The sequence below is a fragment of the Oncorhynchus mykiss genome, chromosome 5 (assembly GCF_013265735.2).
Source record: "Oncorhynchus mykiss isolate Arlee chromosome 5, USDA_OmykA_1.1, whole genome shotgun sequence".
In the NCBI taxonomy this organism is placed as follows: Eukaryota; Metazoa; Chordata; class Actinopteri; order Salmoniformes; family Salmonidae; genus Oncorhynchus; species Oncorhynchus mykiss.
The window spans coordinates 46,527,361-46,545,046 of NC_048569.1; the positions used below are offsets into that span (position 1 = coordinate 46,527,361).

Below are 17,686 nucleotides of genomic sequence, written 5' to 3' on the forward strand. Positions count from 1 at the left end.
CCTGTAAGAATGACACTAGCGAGGTTGTGAAGGCTGGTGAGAAGCTGAAGGCCAGTAAGAAGAAAGCAAAGATGCCATCAGCCCATACAGAGAGTCAGAGGGACTGGGGCAAGGTGAGACAGACCGGGTCTATAAGACTAACTACGCTAACCCCTTAGCCTCAACAGAGAGTCAGAGGGACTGGGGCAAGGTGAGACAGACCGGGTCTATAATACTAACTACGCTAACCCCTTAGCCTCAACAGAGAGTCAGAGGGACTGGGGCAAGGAGAGACAGACCGGGTCTATAATACTAACTACGCTAACCCCTTAGCCTCAACAGAGAGTCAGAGGGACTGGGGCAAGGTGAGACAGACCGGGTCTATAATACTAACTACGCTAACCCCTTAGCCTCAACAGAGAGTCAGAGGGACTGGGGCAAGGTGACGGGCCGTGTCAGAAATCTGGCTTGCCTACTACCTACTTCAACTGCATACTGTGTACTAATCAGAATACTATTTAGGAATTACTGTTTAGTAAAAAATGAACGCAGTAAGCAACAAATATCAACATACCGGGCTCATCCTACTGAGAATGGGTCATCTAATGTGCAATTGTGTTGATTCCTGCCGCTTGTTCATTTTGGTACAGCGTGTTCCCCTCAGCTGATTATCAGCTGTTGTCAAACACACTTTGGTCTTGAAAGACTATTCTATTTTACTTTAGAAAGAGGAGATATCTTGTTACTGGAGCAAATATGTTAATGCCGCAACTCACGTAATGTGACACTCAGAAGGAGGACCCCCTTGGTTTTTGGCAGTTGAATGAGTGAGCGAGACACTCACCCACATGGGCAGGCAGACCGACAACACTGTCATTGTCTAGCACCTTGTGCTGCTAACAGAAGCCCAGGCTAGTTGAGTAAACTGAGCTTTCGGCCTGTCGAGTCACAATATTAGCAATACAAAGTAGATCTCTTCTTCACAGCTTTGTAGCAGAGTGACTCGGCAGATTGGATTATGCTGAGGCGCGGGGCACCGGTCGATGGCCCGTAACGTGAACGGGCAAAAGCCGTGAGGGAGGAGCGTCCTTCTCCAATCGGAACAGTAATCTTCGGTCATGTTGCCAACAAAGCAGCATGGTGCATTGTCCAACTTCTTATCAAAAGCAACCACTTTTGCATGTGGAAACACAGAATTATTTTCATTTAAATCAAATCGGGTCCTTTTCCAACAATGCAGAGTTAAAGGTAAGATTTTTTTAAAATTTAAAAAATACAATCCAAAATGTAAATAGTGACACTAAATACACAGCAAATAATGAGTCAAAAAAAAGAACATGGCTATATACAGGGAGTACCAGTACCGAGCCGATGTGCAGGGGTACGAGGTAATTGAGGTAGCTATGTACTACATATACAGTGCTTTCAGAAACTATTTATACCCCTTGACTAATAATTGGATGTGTTACAGCCTGAATTGAACATTTATTAAATATTGTTTTCCTCACCCCATTTACACACAATACCCCATGATGACAAAGTGAAAACATGTTTTTATAATTTTTACAAAATGTATTGAAAATAAAATGCAGAAATATCTCATTCATACTTGCGCCAAACATAACACTTTGTTTTCAGGATATAAAGTATTTCTTTGCATTGTCTTTTTTGCAGTTTCACTTCACTTTTCACTCTGTCATTTAGGTTAGTATTGTGGAGTAAGTACAATGTTGTGATCCATCCTCAGTTGTCTCCTACTCACAGCCATTAAACTCACTGTTGTTAAAGTCGCCATTGGCCTCATGGTGAAATCCCTGAGTGGTTTCCTTCCTCTCTGGGAAGGACGCCTGCATCTTTGTAGTGACTGGGTGTATTAATACACCATCCAAAGTGTAATTAATAACTTCACCATGCTCTAAGGGATATTTAATGTCTGTTTTTTACCAATAGGTGCCCTTTGCGATGCATTGGAAATCTTCCCTGGTCTTTGTCGTTTGAAATTCACTGTTCGACTGAGGGACCTTACAATTATCTGTCTGTGTGGGGTACAGAGATGAGGTGGTCATTAAAAAAAATGTTTACTTTATTATTGCAAACAGAGTAAGTCCATGCAACTTATTATGTGACCTGTTAAGCAAATTGTTTTACTCCTGAACTTTAAGGTTTGCTATAACAAAGGGGTTGAATACTTTTTGAATCAAGACATTTCAGCTTTTCATTTTTAATTAATTTGTAAAAATGTCTAAAAACATAATTCCACATTATGGGGTATTGTGTGTAGGCCAACGCACTGTAGGTAGGTGTAAAGTGACTAGGCAACAGGATAGATAATAGACAGTAGCAGCAGTGTATGTGGTGAGTGTCAAAGTGTGTGTGTGGCATCAGTATGCATGTTTGTGTGTGTGGGCATATGTAGTGTTTGTGTGTTGCGGTGTCAATGTAAGCATGTATGAGTGTGTGGATAGAGTCGGTCCAAGAGTTTGTGTAAAAAAAGGTTCAATGCAGGTAGTCCGGGTTGCTATTTTATTAGCTATTTAGCAGTCTTGTTTAAAAGTCTTATGGCTTGGGGGCAGAAGCTGTTCAGGGTCCTCCTGTTGGTTCCAGACTATAAATGTTGGGCCTTCCTCTGACACCGCCTGGTATAGAGGTCCTGGAGGGCAGGGAGCTCGGCCCGAGCAATGTACTGGACCGTACGCGCTACCCTCTGTAGCGCCTTGCTGTCGAATGCCAATCAGGTGTCATACTAAGTGGTGATGCAGCCAATCAAGATGCTCTCGGTGGTGTAGCTGTAGAACTTTTCAGCCTCCTGAGGGGGAAGAGGCATTGTCGTTCCTTTGAAGCTCTTGACCCGCTCTACTACTTCCTAGTCGATGTGAATGAGGGCGTGCTCGGCCCTCTGTTTCCTGTAGTCCACGGTCAGCTCTTTTGTTTTACTGATGTTGAGGGAGAGGTTATTGTCCTGGCACCACACTGCCAGGTCTGAGACCTCCCTATAGGCTGTGTCATTGTCATCGGTGATTAGGCCTACCACCGTCGTGTTGTTTGCAAACTTTTTATTATGGTGTTGGAGTCATGGATGAACAGGGAGTGCAGGAGGGGACTAAGCACGTACCCGTGAGGGGCCTCTGTCTTGAGGGTCAGTGTGGCGGATGAATTGTTGCATACTCTCACAACCTGGGTTACTCCTTTAATTACTTCACTTTTGTTTAGAGTTGACTTTGCCCTGGGCTTTGAACAGGGCATCTGGCTCACGTTTGGGAAGCAGCCCGTGTCCAAAACGAATTCAGTCAACTTTTACCCCACGCAAAACACGCCTGCCTGGGCTGTATTCATTGAATCTCCTCACTAAGTTCTCCTAAAGGAGTGCATTGGCAGGTAGCAGTAGTGACCAAATGGGAAGAAAACGGACTGAGACAGGGAGGGACTACCTGGACTTGTCCAATAAGAACCACTCAATTTCGTTTTTTCATTGCAAAATATTTTGTGACATTGTACCCTACAAATTAGGGTTGCAAAATTACACAAACTTTCAATAAATTCACTGGTTTTCCTGAAATCCTGGTTGGAGGATTCCTGCTTATTTCCTCCTGATTCTAGGAATCCTCTAACTGGGATTTTGGGAAAATCAGGGAATTTATTGAAAGTTCCCCGAAATGTGCAACCCTAGCCCTACTGAACAAAACCCTCTACTTTTTACTCTGTTTCCTTCCGTTTGGTGCCCACTGAACATGGCCCAGGCCCACAGTGAGGCCTTTATGCTCTGACTAAGCTGTGTGTAATTCTTTGTTGGCGCTCTCCTCTCAAGCTGTGAGGCGACGCTAACAATGCCATTTAAAATGACTCAGCAGAGTGAAGTTATTTTCCTGGAACCAAACTTGCGGAAAAATAACCCCATTGTTTCCCAGTATACAACATTAATGCTTCCCAAATGACACCCTATTGCCTATTTAGTGCACTAATTTTAACAAGGGTCCATAGGGCTCTGGTCAAAAGTAGCGCACCATAGGGAATATGGTGCCATTTAGAACGCTAATGTTAATTGAAAACAGCCTATTCTGTACATTTTAACATATACATGAAAGTGCTAGAGGTTTTGTTTTTCTCATTTATTTGTCTTATCATTTGGAAATGTTATGAGATAAGAAAGACTGAAGAATGAATCAAATTGTCCAATGCTTTAGCAAGAAACATTTCCAGCCCTTGAAAATTGATTATTGTTATATATACAAAACCATTCAGGTCTGATTACGCTATTATGGTAACTAAAGCTCCTACTAGTAAGCCCTTTGTTTATGTAATGTGTGTGGTCCAGCGTGGGAATACATGCTAGCTAAAACATGCATGAATAGGTCCTTTCCTTGAATGCCATGCTCCTGTTTCAGGGTATGGCCTGTGTGGGGCGCACTAAGGAATGTACCATCGTCCCCTCCAATCACTACGGGCCCGTACCTGGTGTTCCCGTGGGAACAACATGGAAGTTCCGTGTTCAGGTGAGCCAATGGCAACACGATTTCGTACCATGGGTCATACCAGTAGGGTGATACATGTTGGATGATTCCTCACAGAGAACAGAGAGAATGTTTTGAACAATATGTTATATTTTCAAATCATGGCGATGTTGAATCCGGAAGGATTGTTACTTTAAGTGAACTTTATTGGCTTATAGTTGTCAACTCTGATATTCTGACACGGATTTGTTTACATAGCCTGTATTGCACGTTCCTTCCCTCTTTCTCTATCCCTCCCATATCTCACATCACCCATCCTGACTCTCCCCCACTCCTGTTCATTCTCCCTATCTATATTCTCCTCCCTTCCTGTGTTCCAAGGTGAGTGAAGCTGGAGTGCATAGGCCCCACGTGGGAGGTATCCACGGCCGCAGTAACGATGGCTCCTATTCGCTGGTGCTGGCCGGAGGCTTCGAGGACGAAGTGGTGGGTTTCTTTTTTTATTTTCATTTCTGCGGTTCTTGTGTTTGAACTAAGCAATCTAGGAGCGTGGGAGCGGGCTCTCTCCCTCTGTTTTCCCTCTCTATTCTCACTTCCTCTAATGTCCCATGCTGTTTGTTCTTGCTCTGTCTTGTCTTTAGCATGGGAGGAGGGTAGGATGGAGGGAGGATGGTAATCTGTCTACCCATCCATCTGGTCCTCACACAGATGTTGTCTGCCTCTTTCTCCCACCCCCGCTCTCTTTCTCTCCCTTTAGCATGTTTGACTTTCTTAAAGGATGTACATCCTTTTAAGAATACAGCACAGCTCTGGAGAGTGCATTTAAACCACTATGATGAATGTTTAACTGGGATTCGTCTGGAGGATGGATTTGGATGGACTTTGAACGTATTTTCAATGGATTTTGCAAAAGTGTTCATACCCATACTTAGCCAGTTATAATTGTAATGGCTTAGCAGATAAGAAAAGACAATCAGTATTTACCTGGCTAAAAGAGAAGGAACGTAATAGCTATTGTTTACAGGAAACTCATTCAACAGTTTTAGATGATGTTCTGTGGAAGAAGGACTGGGGGGGGGGGGGGCAAAGTAACTCAAAAGGGGTGATGATATTAATTAACAATAATTCTGATCTGAATGTGCAAATTGTCCAAACATATCCTGAAGGTAGATGGATTATTTTTAAATATGTTATTGGACCATAAACAGATTTGGCTCATTAATTGATAAGGTCCAAATAATGATGATTCACGCTTCTTTAAAAATATATATAATAATTGATCTTGCCTACAAGCAATACACAACTCTATTATTATGGTGGGAGATTATAATACGGTTTTAAATACCTCAATGGACCGTAATGGAAATCGCACTACAAACTATCACCCTAATTCATATAAGGAAATGACAAATGTCATGGATATATTGGAACTAGTGTGTGTGTGTGTGTGTGTGTGTGTGTGTGTGTGTGTGTGTGTGTGTGTGTGTGTGTGTGTATCTATCCTGACTTAGTGAGTTTTGCATGGCAGAGGCTCAATGAACTACTGGACTACTTTCTTATGTCATTCTCGCTGGCACCAAAAGTTTAAAAAGTGTTGATAGGGGACAGAATGCCATCAAATAATTGGCCTATCCATTATCCTTAGAGAATTTCCATGTTGGCGAGGATATTGGACATTTCATCAAAGCCTATTGGATGACAACTTGTTTTAACCAGGACAGAATCATTTATAACAGCCTTTTTCCAACATAAATAGGTAGAGCAGATCCCCTTATTGTATGGGACACCTTTTGTAAATGTGCCTTTAGAGACCATACAATTCAATACTCATCTTTAAAACAATAGCAATTTAGGTCAAAAGAATGAATATTAGCAAAGGAAATAGAGGGACTAACAGTACAGAGAGTTGTCAATAAAAACTGTACCATAGAGGCACAGAATACATTAGAGGAAAGACTATAAAAGAAGAGGAGGAACTTATACAAGAAAGATCAAGTGTACAGTAATATATTATAAAAAATAAAGCAAACTGGATGGAATATGGGGAAAACCACACAGAAATGCTACCAAAAATAATTTACTGGAACTTGTTACAAATGACGTAGTCACCCATGATTCACCAAACTATATTTAGAAAGAGGAAGCAGAGTACTTTAAGCAGATGTTTTCGTTTCAGTCTCCATTAACCAAAGTTAATTGTATTATTCTATTAATAATGTAAAATTAACATCTGTACAGAAAGACTCACGTGAAGGCCAAATTACAGAGAATGAACTTCTTGATGCAATTAAAGCCTTTAAGTCTGGGAAAACTCCAGAGCTGGATGGCATACCAGTTGATGTGTGCCAAACCTTTTTTGATGTACTCAGAGGACAATTATTAGCATTTTTTTAACCACTTCGATAAAAATGATAGATTATCAGATACTCAACAGGGTCTGATTTCATTATTACTGAAACAGGACCCAAGTGGTAAATACAAAGATCCAACCAATTTAAGAAATTAGAGGGCCCTTACACTTTAGTATTGTGATGCAAAAATTCTAGCAAAGTGCGTAGAATTAAAAAGGTATTGTTGGATATTATTCATCTTGATCAGACAGGTTTTTTACATGGACGATACATTGGAGATAATATAAGATAAGTACTGTGAACAATAGAGCACTATGAAAAAAAATCTGGGAAACCAGGCCTGGTATTCATAGCTGACTTTTGATAAAGTACGGCTGGAATTTAATATAAATGCCAGGAATATTTACATTTTGGAGAATGTCTTATACAGTGGGTTAGAGTTATGTCTAGTAACTAGGATTGTTGCGGTGACCATATTACCTCCACACCGGCGGTCACGAGTCATGACGGCAGCCAAATTCCACATGACTGTTTAATCATGGTAATTAGGCTTCTCCAAGCTCTGATGCTGCTGATGGTCATTAGTAGCCTACCAAACTAGTTAACTGCCTGGTACTCAGCACTCCATTGTCCCTCTAATCACTCTGACATCAATGCAAATGTATTCGAAAATCGAATCAAAGACATGAGAGCCCATGAGCTCATGTTGCGCAACATTGCTATACAATTGCACGAGAAAACAGGGTGATGGCCTCTACTAAAAAGAGGAGGATCCCATCAGCTTTGTATAAACTAGGCCTACTATATTTATTTCTCAACTTTCCTAATATTAAACACATTGTTTATCACAACTAAGTGTCAAATAACGTTTTAAAATTAAGCACATTCATCTGCTTTTACAAGGGGTTTAGAGCCTAAATGGCATTCATAAGCAGCGCGTGAGTTTCAAGTTTGGGGAAGGTCATTTTCACCATAAAAATGCACCTTTTATAATAAATGCATTACATGCGTAATTACATTTGTGTTCACTTTTGATAATGGTGTCAACACACAATACCCCATAACAACAAAGCGAAAACAGGTTTTTAGACTATTGCAAATCTATTAAAAATAAAATACTGAAATACCTTATTCACTTAAGTATTCAGACCCATTGATTTGAGACTCAAAATTGAGCTCTGGTGCATCCTGTTTCCATTGATCATTTTTGAGATGTTTCTTCAACTTGATTGGAGTCCACCTGTGGTAAATTCAATTGATTGGACATGATTTGGAAAGGCACACACCTGTCTATATAAGGTCCCACAGTTGACAGTGCATGTCAGAGCAAAAACCAAGCCATCAGGTCGAAGGAGTTGTCCGTAGAGGTTCGAGACGGACGCGATGGTCACTGACAGATGGAGAACCTTTCAGAAGGACAACCATCTCTGCAGCACTCCACCAATCAGACCTTTATGGTAGAGTGGCCAGACGGATGCCACACCTCAGTAAAAGGCACATGACAGCCCGCTTTGAGTTTGCCAAAAGGCACCTAAAGGACTCTGACCATGAGAAACAAGATTATCTGGTCTGATGAAACCAAGATTGAACACTTCGGCCTACGGTGAAGCATGGTGGTGGCACCATCATGCTGTGGGGATGTTTTTCAGGGACTGGGAGACTAGTCAGGATCGAGGGAAAGATGAACAGAGCAAAGTACAGAAAGATCCTTGCCGCTCTGGACGTCAGACTGGGGCAAAGGTTCAACTTCCACAGGACAATGACCCGAAGCACACAGCCAAAACAACGCAGGAGTGGCCTCGGGACAAGTCTCAATGTCCTTGAGTGGCCCAGCCAGAGCCCGGACTTGAACCTGATTGGACATCTCTGGAGAGACCTGAAAATAGCTGTGCAGCAATGCTCCCCATCCAAACTGACAGAGCTTGAGAGGATCTGGAGAGAAGAATGTGAGAAACTCCCCAAATGTAGGTGTGCCAAAGTTGTAGCGTCATTTCCAAGAAGACTCGATGCTGTAATCACTGACAAAGGTGCTTCAACAAAGTACTGAGTAAAGGGTCTGAATTCTTATGTAAATGTCATATTTCTGTTTTTTTATTTTTTATAAATTATTTTAGAATAAAGCTGTAACGTAACAAAATGTGAAAAAGGTCAAGGGGTATGAAGGCACTGTGTTCACATTCTATTTATAAAAAGTGTGATGAAGATTATTATTTTTTCATTAATAGAAATTAAATAAATAAAATATAGTTGTTGCTGAAGCATTCCGCTCCCTGAGTCAATACATGTTATAAACCCCTTTTGGCAGTGATTACAGCTGTGAGTCTTCTTGGGTAAGTCTCTAAGAGCTTTACACACCTGGATTGTGCAATATTAGCCCATTATTCCTTTCATAATTCTTCAAGTTTGGTCAAGATGTTGGGGATCATGGCTAGACAGTCATTTTCAAATCTTGCCATAGATTATTAAGCAGATTTACATTGACACTGTAACTTGGCCACTCAGGAACAAGCAGCTCCAGTGTAGATTTGGCCTTGTGTTGTAGGTTATTGTCCTGATGAAAGTTAAATTACTCTCCAAGGTTTTCCTCTATGATTTTGCCTGTGCTTAGCTCCATCCTGTATCTTTTTATCCTGAAAAACTCTCTAGTCCTTGCTGATGACAAGCATACCCATAACATGATGCAGCCACTACCATTTTTGAAAATAAGGAGGCAGTTACTCAGTGATGTTGTGTTGGATTTGCCCAAAACATGAGGCTTTGCATTTAGGCCAGTGTATTCCTTTGGCAGTTTTTGTTTTTCAGAATTACTTTAGTACCATACAAGGCTCATGTTTTGGAATATTCTGTATATTTGTATTCTTCTTTTCACTTTGTCATTTATGTAAATACAGTGCCTTGCGAAAGTATTCGGCCCCCTTGAACTTTGCGACCTTTTGCCACATTTCAGGCTTCAAACATAAAGATATAAAACTGTATTTTTTTGTGAAGAATCAACAACAAGTGGGACACAATCATGAAGTGGAACAACATTTATTGGATATTTCATACTTTTTTAACAAATAAAAAACTGAAAAATTGGGCGTGCAAAATTATTCAGCCCCCTTAAGTTAATACTTTGTAGCGCCACCTTTTGCTGCGATTACAGCTGTAAGTCGCTTGGGGTATGTCTCTATCAGTTTTGCACATCGAGAGACTGAAATTTTTTCCCATTCCTCCTTGCAAAACAGCTCGAGCTCAGTGAGGTTGGATGGAGAGCATTTGTGAACAGCAGTTTTCAGTTCTTTCCACAGATTCTCGATTGGATTCAGGTCTGGACTTTGACAAGGCCATTCTAACACCTGGATATGTTTATTTTTGAACCATTCCATTGTAGATTTTGCTTTATGTTTTGGATCATTGTCTTGTTGGAAGACAAATCTCCGTGTCAGGTCTTTTGCAGGTTTTCTTCCAGAATGGTCCTGTATTTGGCTCCATCCATCTTCCCATCAATTTTAACCATCTTCCCTGTCCCTGCTGAAGAAAAGCAGGCCCAAACCATGATGCTGCCACCACCATGTTTGACAGTGGGGATGGTGTGTTCAGCTGTGTTGCTTTTACGCCAAACATAACGTTTTGCATTGTTGCCAAAAAGTTCAATTTTGGTTTCATCTGACCAGTGCACCTTCTTCCACATGTTTGGTGTGTCTCCCAGGTGGCTTGTGGCAAACTTTAAACAACACTTTTTATGGATATCTTTAAGAAATGGCTTTCTTCTTGCCACTCTTCCATAAAGGCCAGATTTGTGCAATATACGACTGATTGTTGTCCTATGGACAGAGTCTCCCACCTCAGCTGTAGATCTCTGCAGTTCATCCAGAGGGATCATGGGCCTCTTGGCTGCATCTCTGATCAGTCTTCTCCTTGTATGAGCTGAAAGTTTAGAGGGACGGCCAGGTCTTGGTAGATTTGCAGTGGTCTGATACTCCTTCCATTTCAATATTATCGCTTGCACAGTGCTCCTTGGGATGTTTAAAGCTTGGGAAATCTTTTTGTATCCAAATCCGGCTTTAAACTTCTTCACAACAGTATCTCGGACCTGCCTGGTGTGTTCCTTGTTCTTCATGATGCTCTCTGCGCTTTTAACGGACCTCTGAGACTATCACAGTGCAGGTGCATTTATACGGAGACTTGATTACACACAGGTGGATTGTATTTATCATCATTAGTCATTTAGGTCAACATTGGATCATTCAGAGATCCTCACTGAACTTCTGGAGAGAGTTTGCTGCACTGAAAGTAAAGGGGCTGAATAATTTTGCACGCCCAATTTTTCAGTTGTTGATTTGTTAAAAAAGTTTGAAATATCCAATAAATGTCGTTCCACTTCATGATTGTGTCCCACTTGTTGTTGATTTTTCACAAAAAAATACAGTTTTATATCTTTATGTTTGAAGCCTGAAATGTGGCAAAAGGTCGCAAAGTTCAATGGGGCCGAATACTTTCGCAAGGCACTGTATTGTGGAGTCCCTACAATGTTGTTGATCTGTCCTCAGTTTTCTCCCATCACAGCCATTGAACTCCGTAGCTGTTTTAAAATCACCAATAGTCTCATGGGAACATCCCTGAGCAGTTTCATTCCTGTCTTTTAAAACTGTTTTAATTTAACCTTTTATTTAACTAGGCAAGTCCGTTAAGAACAAATTCTTATTTACAATGACGGCCTACCCCGGCCAAACCCTAACGACTCTTGGCCAATTGTGTGCCACCCTATGGGACTCCCGATCATGGCCGGTTGTGATACAGCCTGGACTCAAACCAGGGTCTGTAGTGACGCCTCTAGCACTGAGATGCAGTGGCTTAGACTGCTGTGCCACTCTGGAGCCCTATCCTGCTGCTCAGTTTAGAAGGATGACTGTATTTTTGATGTGTCTAGGTGGTTCAATACATAAACCACAGCATAATTATTCACTTGACCATGCTTAGAGATATTCATCGTCTGATTTGTTATTGTTACCCATCTACCAATCACTGTCCTTCTTTGAGGCTTTCAAAAAGCTCCCTGGTCTTTAGTTCAATCATGTGAACCCCTATTATTTCACACAGTAAGTCTATGTAGTTTACATTATTATTTGATTTGTTAAGCCAAATTTTACTCCTGAACTAATTTAGGCTTGCCTAAACAAAGGGGCTGAATACTTATGTACATAACTAATTAGATAATAGTTATCACATTTTAATTAATCTTTAAAAAAGTTAGAATTTTTCTTCCACTTTGACATTAGAGTTGATTGTTGACCACTTTGCAACACAATAAAATATGAAGATATCCAAGGGTTATGAATACTTTTGCAAGGCACTGTATGTTGACTTAACTGTGAGTCTCAGGCTGAGATTTCATACTTGTGACTTAGTCATCTAAAGAAAATGCAAGATTAGTCCAGCATGTGCAGGGGCTATATATATATATATATATATATATATATATATATATATATATATATATATATATATATATATATATATATATATATATATATATATATATATATATATATATATATATATATATATATGTATATGTATATGTGTGTGTGTCTCCTTTTAACCCTCTGACCTCTGCTGTCAGGACAGGGGAGATGAGTTCACCTATACGGGCAGCGGGGGTCGCGACCTTTCAGGGAACAAACGCATCGGGGAGCATTCCTTTGACCAGACCCTAACCCACTATAACAGGTACAGTAAACAAACAAACACAATAAGTACCACCTGTCCTGTTTCTCTCCCTGGTTTCAACCAAGACGGCAGGCTTCATAGTGTACTTTTATTTATTTTCTTACTCAAGTCAATGTAAAACCGTCGAAACCCAGTGTTCATCAACCTGTCCCTGGAGACGCAAAGGGCGCTGAATCAAATGTGTTAGTGCTGAACTAGAATGAAAGCTAGCTCCCTTCATCACATGACCCTTTGACCCTTGCTCTCTCAGGGCCCTGGCGCTGAACTGTGACGCCCCCATCAACGACAAGGACGGGGCGGAGTCCAGGAACTGGCGTGCGGGGAAGCCAGTGCGGGTGGTGCGGAGCTCCAAGGGACGACGCATCAGCAAGTATGCCCCGGAGGAGGGCAACCGCTACGATGGCATCTACAAGGTGCATTAGCTAGGGGACTAACTTCTGTCATATGAAATTGCAATTGCAGTTGAAGTCGGAGGTTTACATACACTTGGTTGGTTGTCATTAAAACTAGTTTTTCAACCACTCCACCAATTTCTTGTTAACAAACTATGGTTTTGGCAAGTCGGTTAGGACATCTACTTTGTGCATGACACAAGTCATTTTTCCAACAATTGTTTACAGATTATTTCACTTGTAATTCACTGTATCACAATTCCAGTGGGCCAGAAGTTTACATACACTAAGTTGACTGTGCCTTTAAACAGCTAGGAAAATTCCAGAAAATGTCATGGCTTTAGAATCTTCTGATAGGCTAATTGACATCATTTGAGTCAATTTGCAGTGTACCTGTGGATGTATTTCAAGGCCTACCTTCAAACTCAGTGCCTGTTTGCTTGACATCATGGGAAAATCAAAAGAAATCAGCCAAGACCTCAGAAAAAAGATTGTAGACCTCCAAAAGTCTGGTTCATCCTTGGGAGCAATTTCCAAACGCCTGAAGGTACCACGTTAATCTGTACAAACAATAGTACGCAAGTATAAACACCATGGGACCACGCAGCCGTCATACCGCTCGGGAAGGACACGCATTCTGTCTCCTAGAGATGAACGTACTTTGATGCTAAAAGTGCAAATCAATCCCAGAACAACAGCAAAGGACCTTGTTAAGATGCTGGAGGAAACCGGTACAAAAGTATCTATATCCACAGTAAAATGAGTCCTATATCGACATAACCTGAAAGGCTACTCAGCAAGAAAGAAGCCACTGCTCCAAAACCACCATAAAAAAGCCAGACTACGGTTTGTAACTGCACATGGGGACTAAGATTGTACTTTTTGGAGAAATGCCCTCTGGTCTGATGAAACAATAGAACTGTTTGGCCATATGACCATTGTTATGTTTGGAGGAAAAAGGGAGGAGGCTTGCAAGCCGAAGAACACCATCCCAACCGTGATGCACGGGGTGGCAGCATCATGTTGTGGGGGTGCTTTGCTGCAGGAGGGACTGGTGCACTACATAAAATAGATGGCGTCATGAGGTAGGAAAATTATGTGGATATATTGAAGCAACATCTCAAAACATCAGTCAAGTTAAAGCTTGGTCACAAATGGGTCTTCCAAATAGACAATGACCCCAAGAACACTTCCAAAGTTGTGGCAAAATGGCCTAAGGAAAACAAAGTCAATGTATTGGAGTGGCCATCACAAAGCCCTGACCTCAATCCCATAGAAATTTGTGGGCAGAACTGAAAAAGCGTGGGTGAGCAAGGAGGCCTACAAACCTGACTCAGTTACACCAGCTCTATCAGGAGGAATGGGCCAAAATTCACCCAACTTATTGTGGGAAGCTTGTGGAAGGCTACCTGAAATGTTTGACCCAAGTTAAACAATTTAAAGGCAACGCTACCAAATACTAATTGAGTGTATGTGAACTTCTGACCCACTGGGAATGTGATGAATCTTTCTCTACTATTATTCTGACATTTCACATTCTTAAAATAAAGTGGTTATTCTAACTGACCTAAGACAGGGAATTGTTACTAGGGTTAAATGTCAGGAATTGTGAAAAACTTAATTTAAATGTGTTAGGCTAAGGTGTATGTAAACTTCTGACTTCAACTGTACTTCAATGCAATAGTATTTTGTTTGTATTGCCATATTGGTTGATACTTAGAAGGCATGCCCATTACATTGCTTTATACTAAGTTGTATGCTGGAGTGTGGATATTGGAATTGAGCCCTGGTGGCTCCTTGCCTGTCACTCAACCTCACCATTTTGGATCCTTTATGCGTTTACCTCTCTCCTAGTCCCTTGTGACAAACTGTCAACAGCCGTTTGGGTTGTGAAATCAGAAATCCATTACAAATGTAATAGAAAATGGCATCAAAATAAATCAGATGAAGATATTGTTGGGCCTGGTCCTCATTATGAGTCATACTTTTTGAACACATCTTGATTTCTCCAGATGGGCCATTACGGTAAACACAACACGCATAGTTTCAGGGCTGTCGCTAACAAGACAAGATTAGGAAACATTTAATCTGCTCTTTTTGCCATCCCTTTTTTTGAAAGAGGAATTTTCAAAGCAATATTATTTTTAGTGCTATCTCTGTCTTACTATAAACTCCTGTTTAGTTATATCTTCACTGGATATTGCTGCTGTGTATGTGCCCATAGAAGTAGAATTTCTAGAACGAACATTCCCATTCAACTCTGTGTTCCGTGGAGCAGCAGTAATTATTTTTCTGTGTATGTCTCAGGTGGTGAAGTACTGGCCAGAGATAGGGAAGTGTGGTTTCCTGGTGTGGCGGTACCTGTTGCGGAGGGATGACCTGGAGCCTGCTCCCTGGACACCTGAGGGCCTAGAGCGCATCCAGAAACTGGGCCTAGCTGTGCAGGTAAGTGAGGGTCTTCTGTCCACCTGCATTTGTTTTTATAGGACATTATGAAAGTATGAGAAGGATAGGACAGGCTTTTGGTTATGACTGCTGTTTCAGTGGCTAACTCTCTTTTATATCTTAATTTCTCAAATTAAAAGTGCAATATTCTGAAATCGCTCCACCATTTCCTTGTTGGAAAAATGGGAGTAGTTTGCCTAATTTCAGTTTTATTGACAAAACAAGCACTAATCATTGTACCATCTAAACCGCTGTGAAATAGTATATTTTCAGTAACCACAAATATTGTATTGATCCTTTGTCCTTTGTTTGATAAAGACAGTTGATGTTTTTATCTGACGGCCTTGACTGTCTCTCGGAGTGCCCCTACTACAGTATCCGCTGTGTTTTCGTACGACCCTGTGTCTCTTTGCCTCCACAGTATCCTCCAGGCTACGTGGAGGCCATGGCCAACAAGACCAAGAAGGAGGCTAACGCTCGACCAGGGTGCACTAGGAGCAAGAAGCAACCTGGACGGGGACGGCCACGGCTACACCCCCTGGAGAAGAAGGTGAAGGAGGATGAGAAGAAGCCCATGGAGGGTACAGAACAGCCACAGAGCAATGGCAGTCAGAAGACACCCAAGGACAAGGAGACAGGTACCTGTTGAAACACAGCTAGGAATATAAGCCAGAGACAGAAGCGATGTTTTTTTTTTTAGCTTTGTGTGTACAGTACATCTTGTGCACTGCTATGTGCAATTGTTATGACGAGGCATTTCAGGGGTTGTTTTGAAGGTGTCAAATAAAATGTTACCCCATCTTTGAATAGAATCGATATGTGTACATGCATCCATAAACAACGTGTGTTGGTGTGCTTTGTCAGAGGTGTGTAAGGAGTCGGCGGAGCCCCGAGCCAAGCGTCTGAAGATGGAGGAGGCGTTCCAGCTGACAGAGCAGCAGCAGAGCCTCATCAAGGAAGACCAACCCAACAAGAAGAACTGGGACGAGGCCATGGGACACCTCAAGGAGGGGCCGGTATGTATACACCACCACCCTACCTCAGTCACCTCACGAACTACCTCACCTCACTGACCACTAGACTAACTACAACTATACTGAACAAAAATATAAATGCACATGTAAAGTGTTGGTCCCATTTTTTTATGAACTGAAATAAAAATCCCAGAAATGTTCTGTATGCACAAAAAGCGTATTTCTCTCAAATTTTCTGCACAAATTTGTGTATATCCCTGTTAGTGAGTATTTCTCCTTTGCCAAGATAATCCATCCACCTGAAAGGTGTGGCATATCAAGAACCGCAGACCACGTGCAACCACACCAGCCCAGGACCTCCACATCCAGCTTATTCACCTGCGGGGTCATCTGGGGAGGGGGAAGGGGGGTTCTGAGGATAATTTATGTCTGTAAAAAAAAAACTTTTGTGGGGAAAAAACAAATTCTGATTGGCTGGGCTTGGCTCCCCAGTGGGTGAACCTGGCTCCCCAGTGGGTGAACTTGGCTCCCCAGTGGGTGAACTTGGCTCCCCAGTGGGTGAACCTGGCTCCCCAGTGGGTGAACCTGGCTCCCCAGTGGGTGAACCTGGCTCCCCAGTGGGTGGGCCCCTGCCCAGTCATGTGAAATCCATAGATTAGGGCTTAATGAATGTATTTTAATTGACTGATTTCCTTCTACACAATACTGCCTCACAATGTAGTCTCCTGACATACTACTTCTAAACAATAGCTGAACCAACACAAGTGTCTCAGCTAGCTACACAACCTACCTACAAGGACTTGTATGCACTTCTTTTAAATGAAATGAAGCAGATGATCCATGGCTAACTAAGATGTGCGATGCTGCTGTTACTATTGTGACAGCTGAGCCATTAATTCCTGTGTTCCTGTCTTTCTCTGTAGAACTTCCTGAGGAAGGTGGAACAGACCTTCATGTGTGTCTGCTGCCAAGAGCTGGCCTACCAACCGGTCACCACTGTCTGCGCTCACAACGTCTGCAAGGTGTGTAACGTGTGTGTGTGTGCACTTGCATCCGTTGTAATGATTTGTTTGCGGGACTATAATTGATGACTAATTGTGGTGTAGTAATGGAAATGATAAACAAAAGTTGAAAAAGTATGGGGACATGACAAAAAAGGAAACAAGATATTAGATGCATTGAAACAACAAAGGTCTAAGAAGGGATCTTTGAGGAACACCACAAGACATCATAACCTTATTAAGTATGAAACACACCAAGCATGTCACTGCCTATAGGTACTTATCACAGTGGGAAGCCGTTCCTTTTCTTGCTAGACTGAAAGCGGTACCTGCTGCGTGACGAACAGACCGCAATGCTCGTCAGTGACCAACAATTTGACTTTG

The 17,686-nt window shown here is 41.7% G+C and overlaps 1 protein-coding gene across 3 annotated transcripts in view; it reads left to right on the top strand.

Annotated features, from left to right (window-relative positions):
* The window catches only part of LOC110523961 (E3 ubiquitin-protein ligase UHRF1), a 49,084-nt gene that overhangs the window by 29,173 nt on the left and 2,225 nt on the right, over positions 1 to 17,686 (top strand). For all 3 annotated transcript variants that reach the window (XM_036977691.1, XM_036977693.1, XM_036977692.1), the window contains 9 exons: positions 1 to 113; positions 4,362 to 4,469; positions 4,809 to 4,913; positions 12,384 to 12,490; positions 12,741 to 12,903; positions 15,190 to 15,327; positions 15,749 to 15,965; positions 16,192 to 16,343; positions 17,225 to 17,323. The exon at positions 1 to 113 is cut by the window's left edge and continues 11 nt beyond it. In XM_036977691.1, the coding sequence (XP_036833586.1) occupies positions 1 to 113; positions 4,362 to 4,469; positions 4,809 to 4,913; positions 12,384 to 12,490; positions 12,741 to 12,903; positions 15,190 to 15,327; positions 15,749 to 15,965; positions 16,192 to 16,343; positions 17,225 to 17,323 (1,202 nt within the window). The remainder of the gene's footprint in view (positions 114 to 4,361; positions 4,470 to 4,808; positions 4,914 to 12,383; positions 12,491 to 12,740; positions 12,904 to 15,189; positions 15,328 to 15,748; positions 15,966 to 16,191; positions 16,344 to 17,224; positions 17,324 to 17,686) is intronic.